The following is a 17,050-nucleotide window of genomic DNA, read 5'->3' on the forward strand; positions in this document are numbered from 1 at the left end:
CGCCTAATGACCCCAACCTTACATGCGCCTAATGAACCTGGGCTTACATATGCCTAATGAACCTGGCCTTACACGCGCCTAATGAACCTGGCCTTACACGCGCACAATGAACCACCCTTACATACGCCTAATGACCCTATCCTTACGTGCGCCTAATAACCCTGGGCTTACGTGCGCCTAATGACCCTGGGCTTACATGAGCCTAATGACCTACCCTTACATACGCCCAATGACCCTGGGCTTACATGCGCCTAATGACCCTATCCTTACATACGCCTTATGACCCTGGCCTTGCATATGCCTAATGACCCACAGTTACATACGCCTAATGCCCCCGGGCTTACACGCGCCTAATGACCCTATCCTTACATGCGCCTAATGACCCTGGCCTTACATATGCCTAATGAACCACCCTTACATCCAATAAATTCATTAAAGCCTTCAGTTACACCCTGAAATAGAGAATGTGAAAAGAAAAACCTAAATTGCATATATAAGTTATGGATGTTTAAAAATAACCTTTTATCTAGTTTTTAAAAGTGTGTGGTTAGATAGCTTGCAGGCTTACATTCAGTACATTTGCCATTACGTTGGTGTCCGTTACCCATCCTCAAACTAAAATTAGATTGTTCATCCATAGGTTCTCAAACTCTGTCCTCAGGAGCCCAGTTCATGTTTTTCAGGTCTCCTTACAGAATCACAAGGGAAATAATTAGCTTCACCTGTGGATCTTTTAAAATGTGTCAGTGAGCAATGACTGCACCTGTGCAGTTGCTGGGTGACCGGGTATATGTGAACTGTTTTAGGTCTTGAGGACCAAGTTTGGGAACCAATGTGTTAATCTTAATGAGTTAGGATAATATTCAAGGAATAGCTTGGGGTGTGGCCTAGTTTCGAAAGGTGTGTGTGTTTCACATTGAAGGTTAGGTATAAAGTCAGTGGAAGTGTAGCCAGGTCCAGTAAGGACCAAAACTATCACAACCGGCTCAGAGGTACCAGGCACAACTTCATGGGATGTACAAAGTGTTGTCAGAAAATTAGTACATAAATTCTTCTTGTGCTAGGCACAATTAACCAAAAATAAAATTGGGTCTGCGATAATTTAAATAAGATACCAGTTTAGCTTGCATAACCATTTCTACCTGACCTAACAGGAGAATGTACCTTATTTCAGAGATTGTATGTTTTATTATCTATTGAAATACACCTTAAAAAGTAGAAAAAAATAAGTTGTATAAGAATGATAAAAAGACTTCAGAAAACTGTATATTAAATGTTTACTAACTGACTTTGTAATTTAATTCAAATCTGAAAAATGTCCATAGGCATTAATAGCACCAGTGTCTCCTTATTAATTATATTCAATAACAACGGATACAAAATAAGTTGTAAAACTCACAGCAAGCTAGCGGAGGTGCGGGCCACATGATCTCCTGAGAGCGTGATTTCTTCCCCTCTGCATTCACATAGATTCCAAGTGTGGAAAAGCATAGTAGATATTCATTAAGTGTGAGTCTTGCTGCACAGAATGCATCAGGGGCAGCTTGTGTCAGGAAGTTTAATTTAGGGTCATCTGGGTGGGGTAAGTTTAATGGAGCACCCTCATTAAGGAGAGGATATAAAGAAAATCCTGCAGAGTATCCAACACAAAGCCGTTCCCCTAAGATGTCCATGCACTGCACCACTCCTGCTGCTTGAAACTCTTTAATCCGACGTGGGAGACCTTTGCGGTTTGTCAATTGGAAACAGACGACCTGGCGCTTGGAAGCAGCACAAAGAACAACTGATGAACCTTGACACACCAAACCAGTTGCAATGGCCTGACAGCCCTTTGCCTCGGGGATCTTTACTCCAGCAGAGTCTGGGATGAGATCCCAGGAAAATAGGCGGACACTATGGCTCTTCCCACAAAGCACAACCAACTGCTGGACTTCAGGAACGGAGCGTAGGGACAGAACTCGCTTGCAGTCTCCCAACTGGGTGATTTCTAGGCAGGAAAAGTAAAGATATGGCTTATTACTGAGCATCTAATAGAGCAGTACACCAAGTAAAAAGGAAGCAGTACTAAGTATTGCAGCATATGTTATTAGAAAGTTAGCAGTTCAGGAAATAAGGAAGTAATGATAAATCTAATGCATCCGTCATTTATGGACATGGTCACAGCCAAGAAGATTTAATAAAAAGCTGGACCTGACATGTTATACAATAATCCCAACAAACTACACAATAATCCCAACAATCTGTACAATAATCCCAACAATCTGTACAATAATCCCAACAAACTGTACAATAATCACAACAATAATCCCAACAAGATGTACAATAATCCCAACAAACTGTACAATAATTCCAACAAATAAAAAGCATAGACAATTATATTTTTGAAGTTAGAAATAATGTCCCTATCCTGATTTTATACAGCTATATCCTTGCCATATTTTCTATAGGGGTGTACTGCCACTAAACTACATCAGTCATGTTTAAATCCTTAGTGAAAGGACATTCCTCCAAAGTAACAATGCACTGGACGCAATCCAACTTCTAAAATAGTTCAAAATGTAAAACTTTATTAAAATAGATTTATTACGAATAGTATAAGGTCAAAAGAAGATCTCATTGGCCATAATATCACTCTTAACAGAAAGATAAATATTTTCTCAAACAGAAAAGTTTATAGTTTATAGTATTGTCTATGTAGAGGGAAGTGTGTCTGTGCTGGGTGACGTGGATATGTGCTTGGTTGATAGTATGGTGATGGGGTGGGAGAGAACAATTGCTATTGACGTAGTATGATGCCACCAAAATGGGTGTGGCCATAACCATTTCATCAGTAAGTAGATTCTGCACAATTCCCAAATTCTCACAATGGAATGCAGAAACACCCTCTTGTGGCAGCACAGAGGGAAATAGGTGGTATATAAAGGAGCAGGAGGAATACATTTTCCAGTGTACCGCCTCTATGGTAAGAACCAAGACCCACGTACAGTACATGTCTAACAAACATGTAATAAAAATCTCCAGTGTTGAAAACCATTTTACTATTGCATCTGTCACCAATGTAAAATGTGCACTGCAGCCCAATCAGATGATTAAAATAATCCCTAGGGTTTTTTACGGGAAGAACTAAATAAATATACAGGTTACAAGAATAGTTACAGTGATCCTTACCATTTTTATTCATGTGCAACAGGTAAAGCCCATCCTCTGTACCCAAAGCTATTCTTTCCTGATCTGTAAAAACAGGTTACGTACATTACTGGAAATAGATTGTTGTACATCATTAGCTTCATAGGAAGTTTTTTGACATTGTGTCATTGAAAATATCTATGAAGCACATTGCAAAACGCCTTGGTTTTGTTTCGGGGCTTTTGGGTGACTGCAAGGCACACACTTACCTGCACCTCTTAGGAGAGGCCTCCGCAACAAGCACTGTGCAAAACTGAGATGTCACATGAGACGTCTAATCTCCTACCACTGGAGTAGCACCTCTTTCACACCACCCCCTTCAGTGAAATAAGCATTGTTCATGTAAAATACTGCTCAGTTTAGCCTCCTTTACGGTTTACATTAATCATGACCATGTGGCAATTGTGTACCTTTTAAGCTCTTTTGTTACATTGCCACATTGGTCATAAAATGGTAGTATAGGATAAGACCCAAAGATTACTGTGACATGTAAATGGGCAACTAATAATGGTCACACCCGTCTGGCACCCCACCATCTCACAAGGGTTCCTCTAATGTTCCCTGCCTACATTAATCTCCAAGAGCACAGGAATGGGTTAATTTTGTGCGGTTGAGATGAAAAAATTCTCTGTGTGGTGTGCTGTCCCCATACTGTTCTCCTGGGACCTAGAAACACCATTTCATGCCTGTAAGCAGCCATGCTTCTGCGGCCTGGGCTAACCCTACTAACCACAGTGAGACACACTGTCCTGAGTGATTTCACCTAAAAGTGGAGACATGGGAGTATTTAAAAGAGACTGACACCAAGACACTGAGTTTGATTTCGGAGATGGTTCTCTGTACATGGGGGCTACTGCGCCCATCTGATAGTCTGCAGGTGATAGTTGGGGGTTAATGGTTCCCCTCGTAGCAGTGAAGCTAGTGGAAGCCCTGGAAAGACCAGATCGATGTCTATAGCAGTCTCAGCTATGGAACTGGCATTGCCAAATGCATACAAACGCCTGGGCTAAGCTGCTGGCAGAAGCATGGGGATGGAATGATCACCCCCGACCTTGTGGCCACAGACTGTATAAATAGTAAACAGAAGAGGAATTTGGGACTTGCAGTATGTTTCCGGATGCAGCAGTATTTCAACACTTTGTATGTAATTGTTCCCCTGCCTACTTTATTATAACTAAATAAATAAAAATTCTTTCATCTGTTTGGGCAAAGATGCTACCCTCAGAGCAATGCCCTTTTACAGAGGAAAAAATAAAATGGCCGCCTTTTGTTTCTGCACTGCTCCACTACAGCTAGGTGCATTGATCTGTCCCCACCCAATGCTCATGCAAATTGTAGCTCTTTGCTCAGTAGACCCATGCGCCTTGGCAAAAAGCGAAGCATATATCGTTCTGCGCAGAAGATCCTCAGCTATCTTTCAGCACTTTGCAGCAGGCATTTTGCACATTGCAAATGACATATGACTGCATTTTGCTGGTAGATTCACTCTCCAATGGAAGGTACATTACCTATGATAGCTGCACATAACGCTGTACGTATGAGAGGCAATGCACTGTCGTAGGCCTCCTTCAACACCCGAACATTGCAGTCCTGTGGTCCCTGTTCCCGCAGGAGTAACTGAAGCTCTTTCAGCACCTGCACCCATTTCTGCATTTCCTCTGCGGTATCTGCCAGCAGTAGCTGAGTGGGCATGGTGAGTGGGGAGCAGAGCTGGGAGAAGGTAACCTACAGCGGAGGCAAATGCACCATGTTTTTAAACAATCAGAAATACAGTATCAATACACAACATCCATATTGTGTTGACTACATATTTTAGATTTGCAATTCACACAAATTTAAAAAAGAAAAATATAAGGTAAAATATACAATAAAAAAAATTGGCAATGATTTAATTGCTGAAGCTCATGTAATAAACTGAAATCTTGTACAAAAAGGATCCTGCGCGCTTAATCAGAGAATTAGCAGCTGTCCTATTGAGTGTAATCAGACACCTGATTTACACTCTATAACTGGAAAAACAAATGGGGTTTGGACGTGCTAGTGATTACAGGTGGGGTGGAAAAAAATGGGTATTGTAATAAACAATACAGATATGTGCAGATGTTACAATGATCAATTGTTTATTTAGCAATTGCCGGTCTCATTAACTGAGGACTGAAAATAGACACATAAAGACAAAAGGATATTTGTAGCTCTTTCTTAGAAAAAATGTGTGTGTGCTGGAGGAAAGTGAATCTGTTGTGGCAGTCCCGTGTCTTGCACGCTGAGAGTGGAGCAGCGGTTGAAAGCTTACCCTATCTTACCCTATTGACGGCGCTTCTGTTGTCTCTCCGTGCTCTTACTGCTGCCTTTCCTAACACCAACGCGTAACAAATCCCACTGACTCATTTGTTACGCTAAGTCTGGGGGAAGAGAGTGGCCACTCAGCACGGCGAGGAGGACCCGATTCGGAGCGCACTTCTAAGGGCTGCCCTCCCCTGCTCCAGCTGCTCCTGTCGGCTGTCCCTGCTGCCAAGATCCGACACCTTGAAAAAGTCATTGAATGACGAAACGCGTTGGTGTTAGGAAAGGCGGCAGTAAGAGCACGGAGAGACAACAGGAGCGCAAGCGGCAGCAGAAACCCCGGACTTCGACTCGCTCCACAGAGCCCGAAACAACAAAGCCCGGGAAAACTCAAGCAAGACGGCAACAGCACAGAGCTTATAGCCGATACTACCCGTTCCCACAAGTCGTCAGCGGACTCCAGTCTGCGCCGTCAATAGGGTAAGATAGGGTAAGCTTTCAACCGCTGCTCCACTCTCAGCGTGCAAGACACGGGACTGCCACAACAGATTCACTTTCCTCCAGCACACACACATTTTTTCTATGAAAGAGCTACAAACATCCTTTTGTCTTTATGTGTCTATTTTCAGTCCTCTGTTTATTTAGCAATTGCCGGTCTCATTAACTATTGATCATTGTAACATCTGCACATATCTGTTTTGTTTATTACAATACCCCTTTTTTTCTACCCCACCTGTAATCACTAGCGCGTCCAAACCCCATTTGTATAAACTGAAATCTGTATTGATTGTATTTTTATTTATTTTCTTTTTTTTTACACTACTCGGGTATATTCATGACTTACCCGGAATATACAAGGAACATCCTTTGGGTTGGCGTGAATGACATCAGACTCTAAGACCGAAGTAACTGAGAAATGCCGATCCCTGGGGAGACAATGAAACACTATAGTCATTTCCATGTGATAGAGTGTAGGGATCACACCAGGGCTCTCTCTGCTGTGGGGACACATACCTCATATCAATGGCCTGTAGAATAGCTGTATTACTCTGGGGACTGGCATCATACACAAGGATCTTGAAGTCACTTATTATCACATAGGCTCGCTGCCAGCCCTTCTTCACTCCTGCTGGCTTGGGGACCTGAGTACATATTGAATACCGAGCACAGATGACACAACATCCAAATCTGTACTTCCAAGAGGGAATTTGTTTAGATCACTAAAAGCTAATAATGCATATATAAGATTACTTACACAAACAACAAAAATCATATGTAGTAGATTTAATTGCTGCAGTAAAATAGTCTTCTTAGATATTTACTCGTTTATGTCCTCAAAATAGTAAGAGTTATATATATCAGTGAATAAGATGAATTAATTTGCTCCCTGTGTTATGTAATAAAACTGAAAATAATAAATTCCTCAAAGCAAGTTTGTCCTATAGTTCTGTGACCTCCATTGTTATTACACAACATGCAGGGTACATGGGAAGCAAACACTATGTACAAACACCAGACTTGGCTGCCATTCGCATCTAAGGAGGGAAAAATAGTGCACGGACCAGAATAAGGTAATACAACCTATAATGATATTCTACACATTCACTTCACGTACACTTTGGCCAAATAATCTGTATATCTCTCACTGACATGTAAGTGACTGGTAAATTGCCATTTGAGCGGTCCGAACCATTCCTCTCTTTTCAATCATGGTTACACTACTTTTTCTATTTAGAGTGCCCCAAAGTTGAAATGATCTTTGTAGTGAGCTACAGAGTATAACTAAAATGCATTAGAATCAATAATTAGCCACCATTGGAGATAATAAACCAACCGATAAGTAGCCTTCTAGAGCGGTGCCACTGCCAGTGACTGGATCCACTCCAAGAATCTTCTTATACGGACTTGTAGGGGATGGGCAGATGTTGGCACCCTCACAGCAGTGCACATGGCACACGTAGTCACACACTACAGAAAAAACAAAGAGCACATTATTTATGTTCTATTCTATAAAAAGGCAACAAGAGGTAGTAAGAGAACCTCACCTTCACAGCACATTCCTTGCCGTGCCAGTCCAACCATAACAGACGTACAGCGCATACATTTTGTTGGGGACATAAAGTTTTTCACTTTGAATGTGTGCGACCTGGGCTGTGACAAAAAATTCAAAGAGGAAATTAATCTGGAAATCATGTTTAAACAAAAATAAACATTTTTTTTTCAAAAGATAGCCAATGAGGCCACTAGTTACTGGTACAGCAGTGTACTGCAAGCTTTTCCCAAAAGTGGCTCTGTACACACAGCAAAGCCATAAACCTGGCTATAAAAGATTTTCAGCTCTACCTTTGGAACAGAGAAGCCCCGGGAAGTACCAGTGATTTATAGTGGTGTGGCGCCAGTTAGGAGTCTAAAAATATATATTTTTCTTAATTAGAAATTACTGTAATATAGAGTAATATAAGTACCCCCAGTCATTTTCCTTTTAATATAAGGTGATATTGCAAGTTGTACTTGCTTACAAGGAGATAGAACAGGACCTGGTATTTGAGTTGTCTGCTACAAAATATCTTGAAAATCGGCAAGTACAAATTTAAATGGAAGAATGTACATTTTGTTACTTACCAGATATTGTCTTGCTAGAATTAAAAGGGTCTGAAATCCATATTAGGCTAGGCCAGGATTGCTAATGCGTACATAGGGCCCTGATACACTATGGATCGCTATTACAATCGCAGCTGTGATTACGCACACAGGCCTGCTGCGAAAATATGCTAATGACTGCAATCGTAAAGCCATCGCACAGCCAGCATAGAGATGCCCGCTACCGCTATCTCACATCCGTTTTACCCCTAAGTATAGATCGGTAACATCGGTCCCTCACGCAAATTACAGCAGGTCTGACCTTACTCAGAAATTACTAACCTCATCACACGCAGTGATTACTCAGGCTGTGTATGCTATCTCAGTGACTAATCTATGCACGCCCAAACAACAGTGTTCAAACGGACTGGCATGCCTGCATTTCTATGACCATTCCCCCGTCATCACCCCCAAACGCTGACCTTCCGTTACTCACTCTGCAATGGCTTTCTATCTGCATAAGTGATTGCAGAGTGATTGCAATGCTAACTCATGCACACAAACTGCGGTGCATACGTAATATGCACAATCGGCCGATCTGCGTATGCTGTTGCAATTGCGATCCATAATTAATTAGGCCCATAGTCCATATAGTGATACTTTCCTTTAAAAGATAACAAGCAGTGCAATTATTGTGATGTATAGTATATACCTTGTCTGACACCTCTTCTATGATTCCTGCAGATCTCCTGTTGGCTTTATTTTTGACAGACTAGGGCGAGAAATAGTGAAATTCAGTATGAAATTCAGCATTGTGTATTACTGTATTAGAGTACATGAACACCTAGCATAGCTATGTAATTAACTTATAGTGATTAAGGTAGAGGGTATAACACAACCTTAAAAGGCGCAACAAAGTGATGTTCCCAATAATGTTCACCTACACTCATCATGGTACCAGTGCTATGAATATTGCTGCAGCCATTTTAAATGTGCATTAGAAATTATTAAATACTTAGGGAAGATGAAAACAAATGGAGTAAGTTACTCAAAAGGAAATGTCCTGATTTATTCTCGTACGTTTGCAATATATTGGCATTTTAATGTTTTGTCACATTGTCAGGGGGCTGGTAAATGTGGTGTCAACTAATGACAGCAGAAGATTTTTCTTCGAACAAGATAAACTTGATACACAGAGGGCCTGATTCTGAGGTGGGAACATAGCAAAACAAAGTAAGTCACTCTGGAATAAACCATGTTGCAATTCAAGGGGGGGAAATACATTAATTGTTTTTGCATGCAGGGTAAGGACTGGCTGCTTTTGCATGTAACCCACAAATAATGGACAGCTTTATTTTTACACTACAATTTAGATTTCAGTTTGGACACCCCCCTTCCCAAACCTAAATCTCTCTACACATTTTAAATCTGCCCCACCTGCAGTACAACACAGTTTTACCAAGGTGCAAAATTACCTTTAATACTTTATTTGCTCCCAGCTCAGAATCACCCAAGAAAGTTCTTTTCTGCATGGAAACCATTCAAAGCTGTGCAGTTTGCCTCATTTTGAAATGGGACAAGTCATACACACGTGTCCAGTCAATTAATCTAGCTGAGAAAGCCAAGCTTCCAATCATCATCCCACAACTAAGGATGATGCTAATTGCTCTACTTCAGGGACAGCTTCTGTTGTGGGGAAAACCCATAAAAATCCTGTATACATAATACATGCTAAACTTTATTGGTCCAAATAATGCTTTCTATAGAAAAAAACCAGTTGGTAATATCTTGAAGTGGTCACATGCTATTAAATAGTAGTCTATTCGCAAACTTGGAGGTCCTTCCATTTTGTAGCTCTCGCTCATGTATGATACCACCAGTCTCTGCGGCTTTTACAATGTGTAAAACATACAAAGTCTGATGTACACATTGGCGACATTGGTCAGATCATTTCGCACTTACATCAGTTCTATCTCCCCGTCTCATGCTGACATTGTTTAGTGACTGGAGCTGGTCTGAGTTGTCTGCAGTGACCAAATCCTTCTGTTGGAGCAATTAAAGCAAAAAAAACTTAGGCAAAAGGATTAGCAAAATAAATAGCCTAGCACAGAGATTCCTAAACTCTGCCATTACAGTACAGGTTTTAAGGATATCCATGTTTGAGTCCAGATGGTTAAATCAAATTGAATGAGGTGCTAATTACCTGTGCTCAAGTATGGATATTCTTAAAACATGGACTGCAATGGTGGAGTTGGGGAACCTCTGGCCTAGCAAAATGTTCCCCTGCCGTAAAACATTGAAGGAGTCACTCTGTATTTTTAATTACTATTATTGTTAGAATTATTACATAGTGATTCACACGTCAGAGATAGCCAACAGAAAATTAAATAAGTAACAAATTGTAAAGAGAGTCCCAGCCATTAATACCTCAGAGCGGAATGACAGGAATGGGATGAGAGAACGCTGCGGCTTGTTTTCTGAAATACACAAAATTCAAGGTGAGGACATGTCAGACTAATCAAGGCTGGACTATGAAGACAGTTATATTCATCCACTGGGGGATGCTGTATTACCTGGTTACAGGAAGTTTAGGCACCTTAGCAGCAAAAGTCTCAAACTCCTCCTCCTCTATACCCCATTGGCTGACTGGGAACTTGAGTTTTTTTTATTTTTTATTACAGGTTTTATTAATTATACTTTTGCTCCTTCACTCAGCGGTTGGATCGCCTCTGGGTGGAATCTGGTCTCTGCTGCAGCTGATAGTGATCAGGATCCCCGTGCCTACAGGCCATGTATCAGAGGCGTGGAAGCAACATATGTGGTCCTGCAGTAGGTAACGAGGTATAAGCCCTGGTTCAGACCCTGCACCAAGGTATGGAAGGTAGGTAGGTAGGAACATTCTTCATTGATAAGATGATCTCACTAAAGAAAATTATCAGATTTGTTCACCTTTGGTGATAATGGTATAACCAGAATGGGCCAGATGGTCTTGTCACACAGACATCTTAACCATGATCCAAAGGCACCAGCCTTCAAGACTTGATCACTTAAATTATGGCCCCTTTCATTACCAGAGTGTGTATGTTGAAACAATGAACCTTAAGAGCTAGAAGCTTTTCAGGCATTGTGGTTCAGAACATTTTCAAAGTTTGAGAACCTGTTTCAGTCCAGAATTAGCATAGGGTTTGGAAGAGATACATCGTCTGTTGTGACACAAAGCAGTTTCGGACCTCTTTTTCTTCACTCTGACCACTTACTGCTGTCTCTCCAAGATTTTCTGGAAGACAGCTCCGTGAAGCTTCAGCCCTTTTTGTTTTCTTTCAGAGAAAACAGATTTTTATTATTTTTGAACAGGTACCGGCAGGTTTGCAGCACCGTGCTTTCAGTTAGTGAAGTTGAAGTTCATTATTTGGAAGACTGCCTCCTGCTAGCGATCTCCTCTGCTTGGAGAGTTTTTGAGCTTGGTGCTGACTTAAGGCCTCGTTTCCTCATCTTCCAGGGTTGTTTTTAGACAAAAAGGAGTACATTAGTTGCCATATGAAGTGGGTTCTCTTTGCTCTCAAACATTGTAAAGGCACTGAGACTCCATGTCCATAGGAACCAGGATATATGCAGGACGGATGACATGTTGATGTTCATAAGAGAATACTTTTATATCCAAAGATGTTAGTTGTGAGCTTAATGTGCTGGGTAACACAACTTCTGAATGGATTCTTCTCAAGGGACAGCTTTGGGACACCCACAATGTAATGCAGTATCCCCCAGCAGAGAGGAATAGAAACAATTGGATTTTTGTACTTGAGTTAAATTCTTCACTTTTAGGCTATTAGGGGACACAGGATGCCCTCCTTTTATGCTTTTTGTTTGTGTATCATTCTTGTTAATGGTTTCTTTCATTGTTTTGCTGGTTGTTTTCATTAGAGAAAGTTGATTTTCATGTCTCCCTCTTCTTCTGTACTCCCAGGCTACACTTTGTGGCTTTATTAGACAAAACAAAAGTTCCCAGGCAGTTGCCAGTAAAATGGGCTTACATTTACATACTGGTCTATCATTTGCATAAAAGTGCCTTTACAGAACATTTTCTGAGCAAGAGCAGTAAGAATACATGGAAGATACTATGCACAAATGGACAATCAGTTAATTCTGCATCAGTCCCTTACCGCTAACTTTAAAGTGCCCCAACTTCCTGTCACCACACACAATATCGCATGGTAATCCCATATCCTCCAAAGGACAGCAAGAAAAGGATTTTACTTAAGTACATTACAAAAATCTAATTTTTCCCCATAACCACCATTTTATCACAAACAATACCCTATTATTACCTGTTGTCCCCTTTGATTTAGCTTCTTCGCGTAACTTCTCTAATTCTGCTCTTAACTTCTTGTTTACATCGTCTGCTTCCAGCAGTTTCCTATTTTAATCAAGAAAATGAATCCATGAAATATGCAAAGTCCTTTACATCTCATGCTTTACAACTCATTTATGATGAGCGAACACTGAGGGATTTTGTGATGAACCTCTGACACATTTTATAAGTGAACCTCATTGATACAGTGAGTTTTATTGTCGCTAGACCCTACATGGGAGAGAGCAAAAGCAACTAACCAATAAGAGAGGCTTTTTCATGCTCCAACCAATTAGAGTGAAGCTGTTCTATGTTGTTTATTGCTACAAGGGCTTGCTAGGATCAGTAGTGTTATCTGTTTACTATCTAATATTACTAAACAAACACCCACAGGCCAGTGTTCTGGAGAGTGGCCCCAGTGGTCTCAGCATAGAGACTTTATTTTACAAAGGAGAAGGTACTTTTATTTTTGCATGCTTTATTCTCTTCGGAAATTCAGCCAAGTATTGAGCAGGCTGGGGCAGTGTCACATTATGACATGCTGAAGGAATTAGCCAGCTATAGCGTCACCAACCCATTGATCATAGGGGTGGAATCACACCATTCAGTACCCGCAATAACCAAAACCGGCCTAGATTATAAGCGCTAGGTGCAAGATTCCTTTTGGATTGTAGGGAAAGGGGCCACAATTTTTCTTCATCTTCATAGGCATCACCTGTCAGTGTCAAGGCTTTCAGACTTGAGCCTGTTCAGTTCCTCCTGGATGCTCTGTTTAGCTCTTATCTCTGCTTCAAGGGCAGACTGAAGCTCTAAGCGCCCTGAAGCCTCTAGCTTCTGCAGCCTGCGAGCTTTCCATTGGCTTTCCTAGAAAATGAAAACAAAAAAAGTTCTCTTAATTCAGACCCTGCATAGATATTATTCTAGATTCAGTGAGACATTCTAAGCCGTAACCTGAGGGTACCCTAGACTTAATGAACTAGTTAAAGTAGTTACTACAGTATAATCTTGGCTGTCTCAAACTTTCTTACAGCCAGACAATCACAATCATAGTGCTCTCAAATTAAGCAATTCATACACCACCCCTGGTTCTCACCACTGTCTTGCTGGATGGTGTTTGACCGCCAGAACTCTTCAGTGCCTCCAACTCCTCAGTCATTCTCACTGATAAGGCTTGTAGATAAATACGGGACTGTTTCTCATCATTTACCCTAAAAAGAGAAAAGGACACAGATGACCCTATATAAGTTATATTGCAAACGGTCAATGAGCTGCACAAAATCCCCTTGGTTGCACTGTGTACCTTGATGTATTAGATTTCTGCAAACATGTTTAGGTGTAGATAGAGACATTTGATGAGGAGAAGTTACTACTAGCCAATGGCAAGGAACTTAGCCAATCTGTCAATTCTCCCAAAATACAAAGGAAGCTGTCTGTAATTGCAGAGCAATTCTATATTTAATTAGATAAATAGATAGTGAGGGCACAGTGTTTAGCTGCAATTCCTTATATAAGCACACTGCCAATTCCACTCTGATTAAGCACCAAGTTGGTGGAGATCAGGGTCTCATCCTATAAGTTTAATGGGAAGCAGTTTGTACCTTTCAATTTAACTTTGGCAGAGAGGCTGATTTTTATGCACACTTTGCACAAGGTAAAAATACAACTGACACATAATAAAGGCAGTCGGGGTCCAAATGTTCCCTTAACTTTTCAGATTAATTTTAAACAATAAGGATAGGATAAGCCTACTGGTAATTTAAAAGAAAAACACAAAGTTTGGAAGGGCTGGTTCTAAAGAATAGAAAGGTTGGATAATAAACTTTAATGCAATGTTCACACTTTTCTTTTTTGCCATTCAGATTTCTCCAACTCTCTGTAAGCAGAGGAATCCCCCAGGAGTGGAGCGTGTGTCCCTTGAAGTGTACTGGGAGTTACACCCACAGTAGGGGTAAATTTCGTAGCGTAGGTTTTGCTGTCAATTTGAAACTGACGGGCATCATCGGCAGATTGCCCCCCCCCTCTCAGTATTTGCATTGCATCAGTTTCGATTGTCATTTTTCATCTGCCGGTGATATCCGTTTGATTTCAAGCCCCCAGTTCAGCCGCAAAGTGGACTAGATCTGTGCAGGCATACTACACAGTGTAGGCTTTGTAGATTAATTTAAAAAAAAACAAAAACTGTGAGATCCCCTGCAATAATGGCAACCAGTCCTCGACTGGTCAGCCCAGGACTGGAATCCGTAGGGAAGTGTGGATCTCCTATTTTTTAATACCAACATTTTGAGAGTGAACCACATGACAGTTTTTTTTTTAAATATAATATTACAGTTTTAAACATTTTTTTAAATCAACAAAGCCTGCACAGATTATACTGATATGTGCAGTTCTTCACATCAACATACATGCCAGAGGAAGGTCTATTATTTGGGCAGGTTTTCCATATGGTTTTGTAAACACAGTGCTTAGTAAATCTGGGATTTGTATTTTTCAAGTTAAAAAAAACATTAATGGTGAGCAAATGTTCTTTTATGTTCTAAAATCAGTGTTCCCAGCAGATTTGGATTTAGTAAATTAGAGTATTGCAAATCTACCGGGAATCCACCCAAAAAACAGAAACTGACTCTTAATAAATATCCCCCTTAGACTCAAGTGCAAAATCAAGGCTTTCTGCAGTACAATTTTTTTGGGATGAATCAATTATGTGTGATGTACCTGCCAAACATCATGCGACATCTGACATCTGATCATAAGCAAAACATTGAAGTTTACCTGTGCACCTCTATGGGGTTGCAGAATGGTATATTGAGACCTTCAAGCAGATTTGAATTTGCCCCTTAATGGGCTTTGTAAATTAGTTATTTCGGTGTCTAAACATTTAGAACCTTTCTTCTAAGTTCAGGTCAATAAAAAATGCCACACAGAATGAACAGAAAGGTGATTTTACAACAATACATAAAGCCTCAAGGCTCTTGTTACCAGATGTCCCGGTCTACCATTGACAGTTCCCATCTTGGGTCTCTGTCCTCAGAAAGAGTATATCATCATAAAAGACCATGTAGTGCCAAGTAGGCTACTGTATCTTATAATCAGCTGGCGATTGTTGTATTCTTGTACTGTTTGTGTTGTTAACGGTGCATAGCTATTCCTCTTGATGCTTAATATACCTAAATTTAAATTATATTATCTTATTTGGAGGATATTTGTTTGTTACGGAGTACTATATGCTGGTTATTGAGTATTAACTGCTTGTCATAATAATACAGATGTGTCCTTGCACATCTTTCATGCAGTCACACCAAAAAAGCCACTCTCGGCGTGCCAGGTCCCATGAGACTCTGTTCGCACCGGGTGTATTTTTGCACCTTTTTTTTTGCAGAAAATGCGTCTAAGTAGCAATGTGATGTGACTAGGATGCACCAACAGACTGCGCTTATTAATTTGATATGCAACACTTCTATATCCGTGTTCGACTGAGTCTCTGAATCTGTATACAAAGTGCCTTAATGTAGCTGCAGCAGCTTTTTTCATTCCAAGTTCCGTTGTGTTTCACATACAGACTCAGGTGCACACAGACATACAAGTGTCACATATCAAATTAATCCTGGCCTCTCACTCACGCCAGGCTAGTCACGCTGCATTGAGGCTAGATGTATGAGGACACGTCTGTATATTAGGTATTGTAAAGTTGTCCTGGGCCACATGCCTACGTTATAGGGACTAATGTGCAATAATTCCAAGCGTTCCCTTCAAGAGCATGGCCTAAAATATGTAACCTTACTATAAAAGATCTTTTAATGCCACAATTGGCCATTGTTCCGAGAGTTTTACAGTGTACCCATCTGAAATGTTATTTTAGATTATATTGGATTAAAAGGTTCAAGGATCAACTGATAAATTAGATAATGGAGGAGGCACATAAAACTGCTCACCACTGAAGAATGTCTGTGATCTGAGCTTCCCAATTGGCTAGAGTTTCTTTCTTTTCTTCCAGTAATCGAACTTCTTCTTCCAAACGCTTCTGAGAGATGGAAATCTTTGCCGATGCTGCAGTTATCTAAATAAAGACATTTTCAGTTCATGTCAGGACAAAAACCATCAAAGCCTGACCCTTCAAAGGGAGATTGACAACTTTGAGATGAACGTAAAAATTAAGCATGTAATCTCACCCTTTCAAGTTCCTCCTTAAGTTTGTTGTTCTCCTCCTTAAGCTGATTTTTCTCTCGTTCATTTGCCTCCTGGATCTCCTGAAGTTCCTCCTCTTGTTCTCGAGCACTGAATGGGAAAAAGAACATGTCAGGTTTATAGCAATAAGCAAATTTGTTAAACCTAAAAGGCAGAGAGTTAGGAGTCCACAGACCGTGAAAGATTGGAAGAAATTTCTTTACCTAGAAAGGATCATATAAGGGTTTCCTCCAAGCAGCGCATATTCTTTATAGGAAAATAAATCATAGCAATACTTTCCATAATCCTTGTTCGAGAAGACCAATGTATGATTTTGTAAACAGCGGAATGACATATAGCGTCCCCATACCAAATCTATAGGAATGATTCACATCCCCAGGAATCAATGTAATAAACATATTTCAAAAATATTTGTGCAAAAATATCATGAAATAATTGTAATGTTTTCCAGAAGAGAATTTTTCACGGACA

The 17,050-nt window shown here is 40.5% G+C and overlaps 1 protein-coding gene across 1 annotated transcript in view; it reads right to left on the reverse strand.

Moving 5' to 3' along the window:
* CDC42BPG (CDC42 binding protein kinase gamma) overlaps positions 1-17,050 on the reverse strand; it is a 149,884-nt gene that overhangs the window by 28,225 nt on the left and 104,609 nt on the right. The window contains exons 16-30 of the mRNA XM_088480002.1: positions 16,564-16,669; positions 16,327-16,451; positions 13,491-13,605; positions 13,113-13,261; positions 12,375-12,463; positions 10,477-10,526; positions 10,012-10,092; positions 8,762-8,821; positions 7,515-7,620; positions 7,304-7,437; positions 6,484-6,611; positions 6,314-6,395; positions 4,695-4,911; positions 3,169-3,231; positions 1,400-1,987 (exon numbers count right to left, since the gene is read on the reverse strand). Of these exons, the coding sequence (XP_088336128.1) occupies positions 1,400-1,987; positions 3,169-3,231; positions 4,695-4,911; positions 6,314-6,395; positions 6,484-6,611; positions 7,304-7,437; positions 7,515-7,620; positions 8,762-8,821; positions 10,012-10,092; positions 10,477-10,526; positions 12,375-12,463; positions 13,113-13,261; positions 13,491-13,605; positions 16,327-16,451; positions 16,564-16,669 (2,093 nt within the window). The remainder of the gene's footprint in view (positions 1-1,399; positions 1,988-3,168; positions 3,232-4,694; positions 4,912-6,313; positions 6,396-6,483; positions 6,612-7,303; positions 7,438-7,514; positions 7,621-8,761; positions 8,822-10,011; positions 10,093-10,476; positions 10,527-12,374; positions 12,464-13,112; positions 13,262-13,490; positions 13,606-16,326; positions 16,452-16,563; positions 16,670-17,050) is intronic.

This window comes from Taudactylus pleione, unplaced genomic scaffold, assembly GCF_031769625.1.
Source record: "Taudactylus pleione unplaced genomic scaffold, aTauple2 ptg000250l, whole genome shotgun sequence".
In the NCBI taxonomy this organism is placed as follows: Eukaryota; Metazoa; Chordata; class Amphibia; order Anura; family Myobatrachidae; genus Taudactylus; species Taudactylus pleione.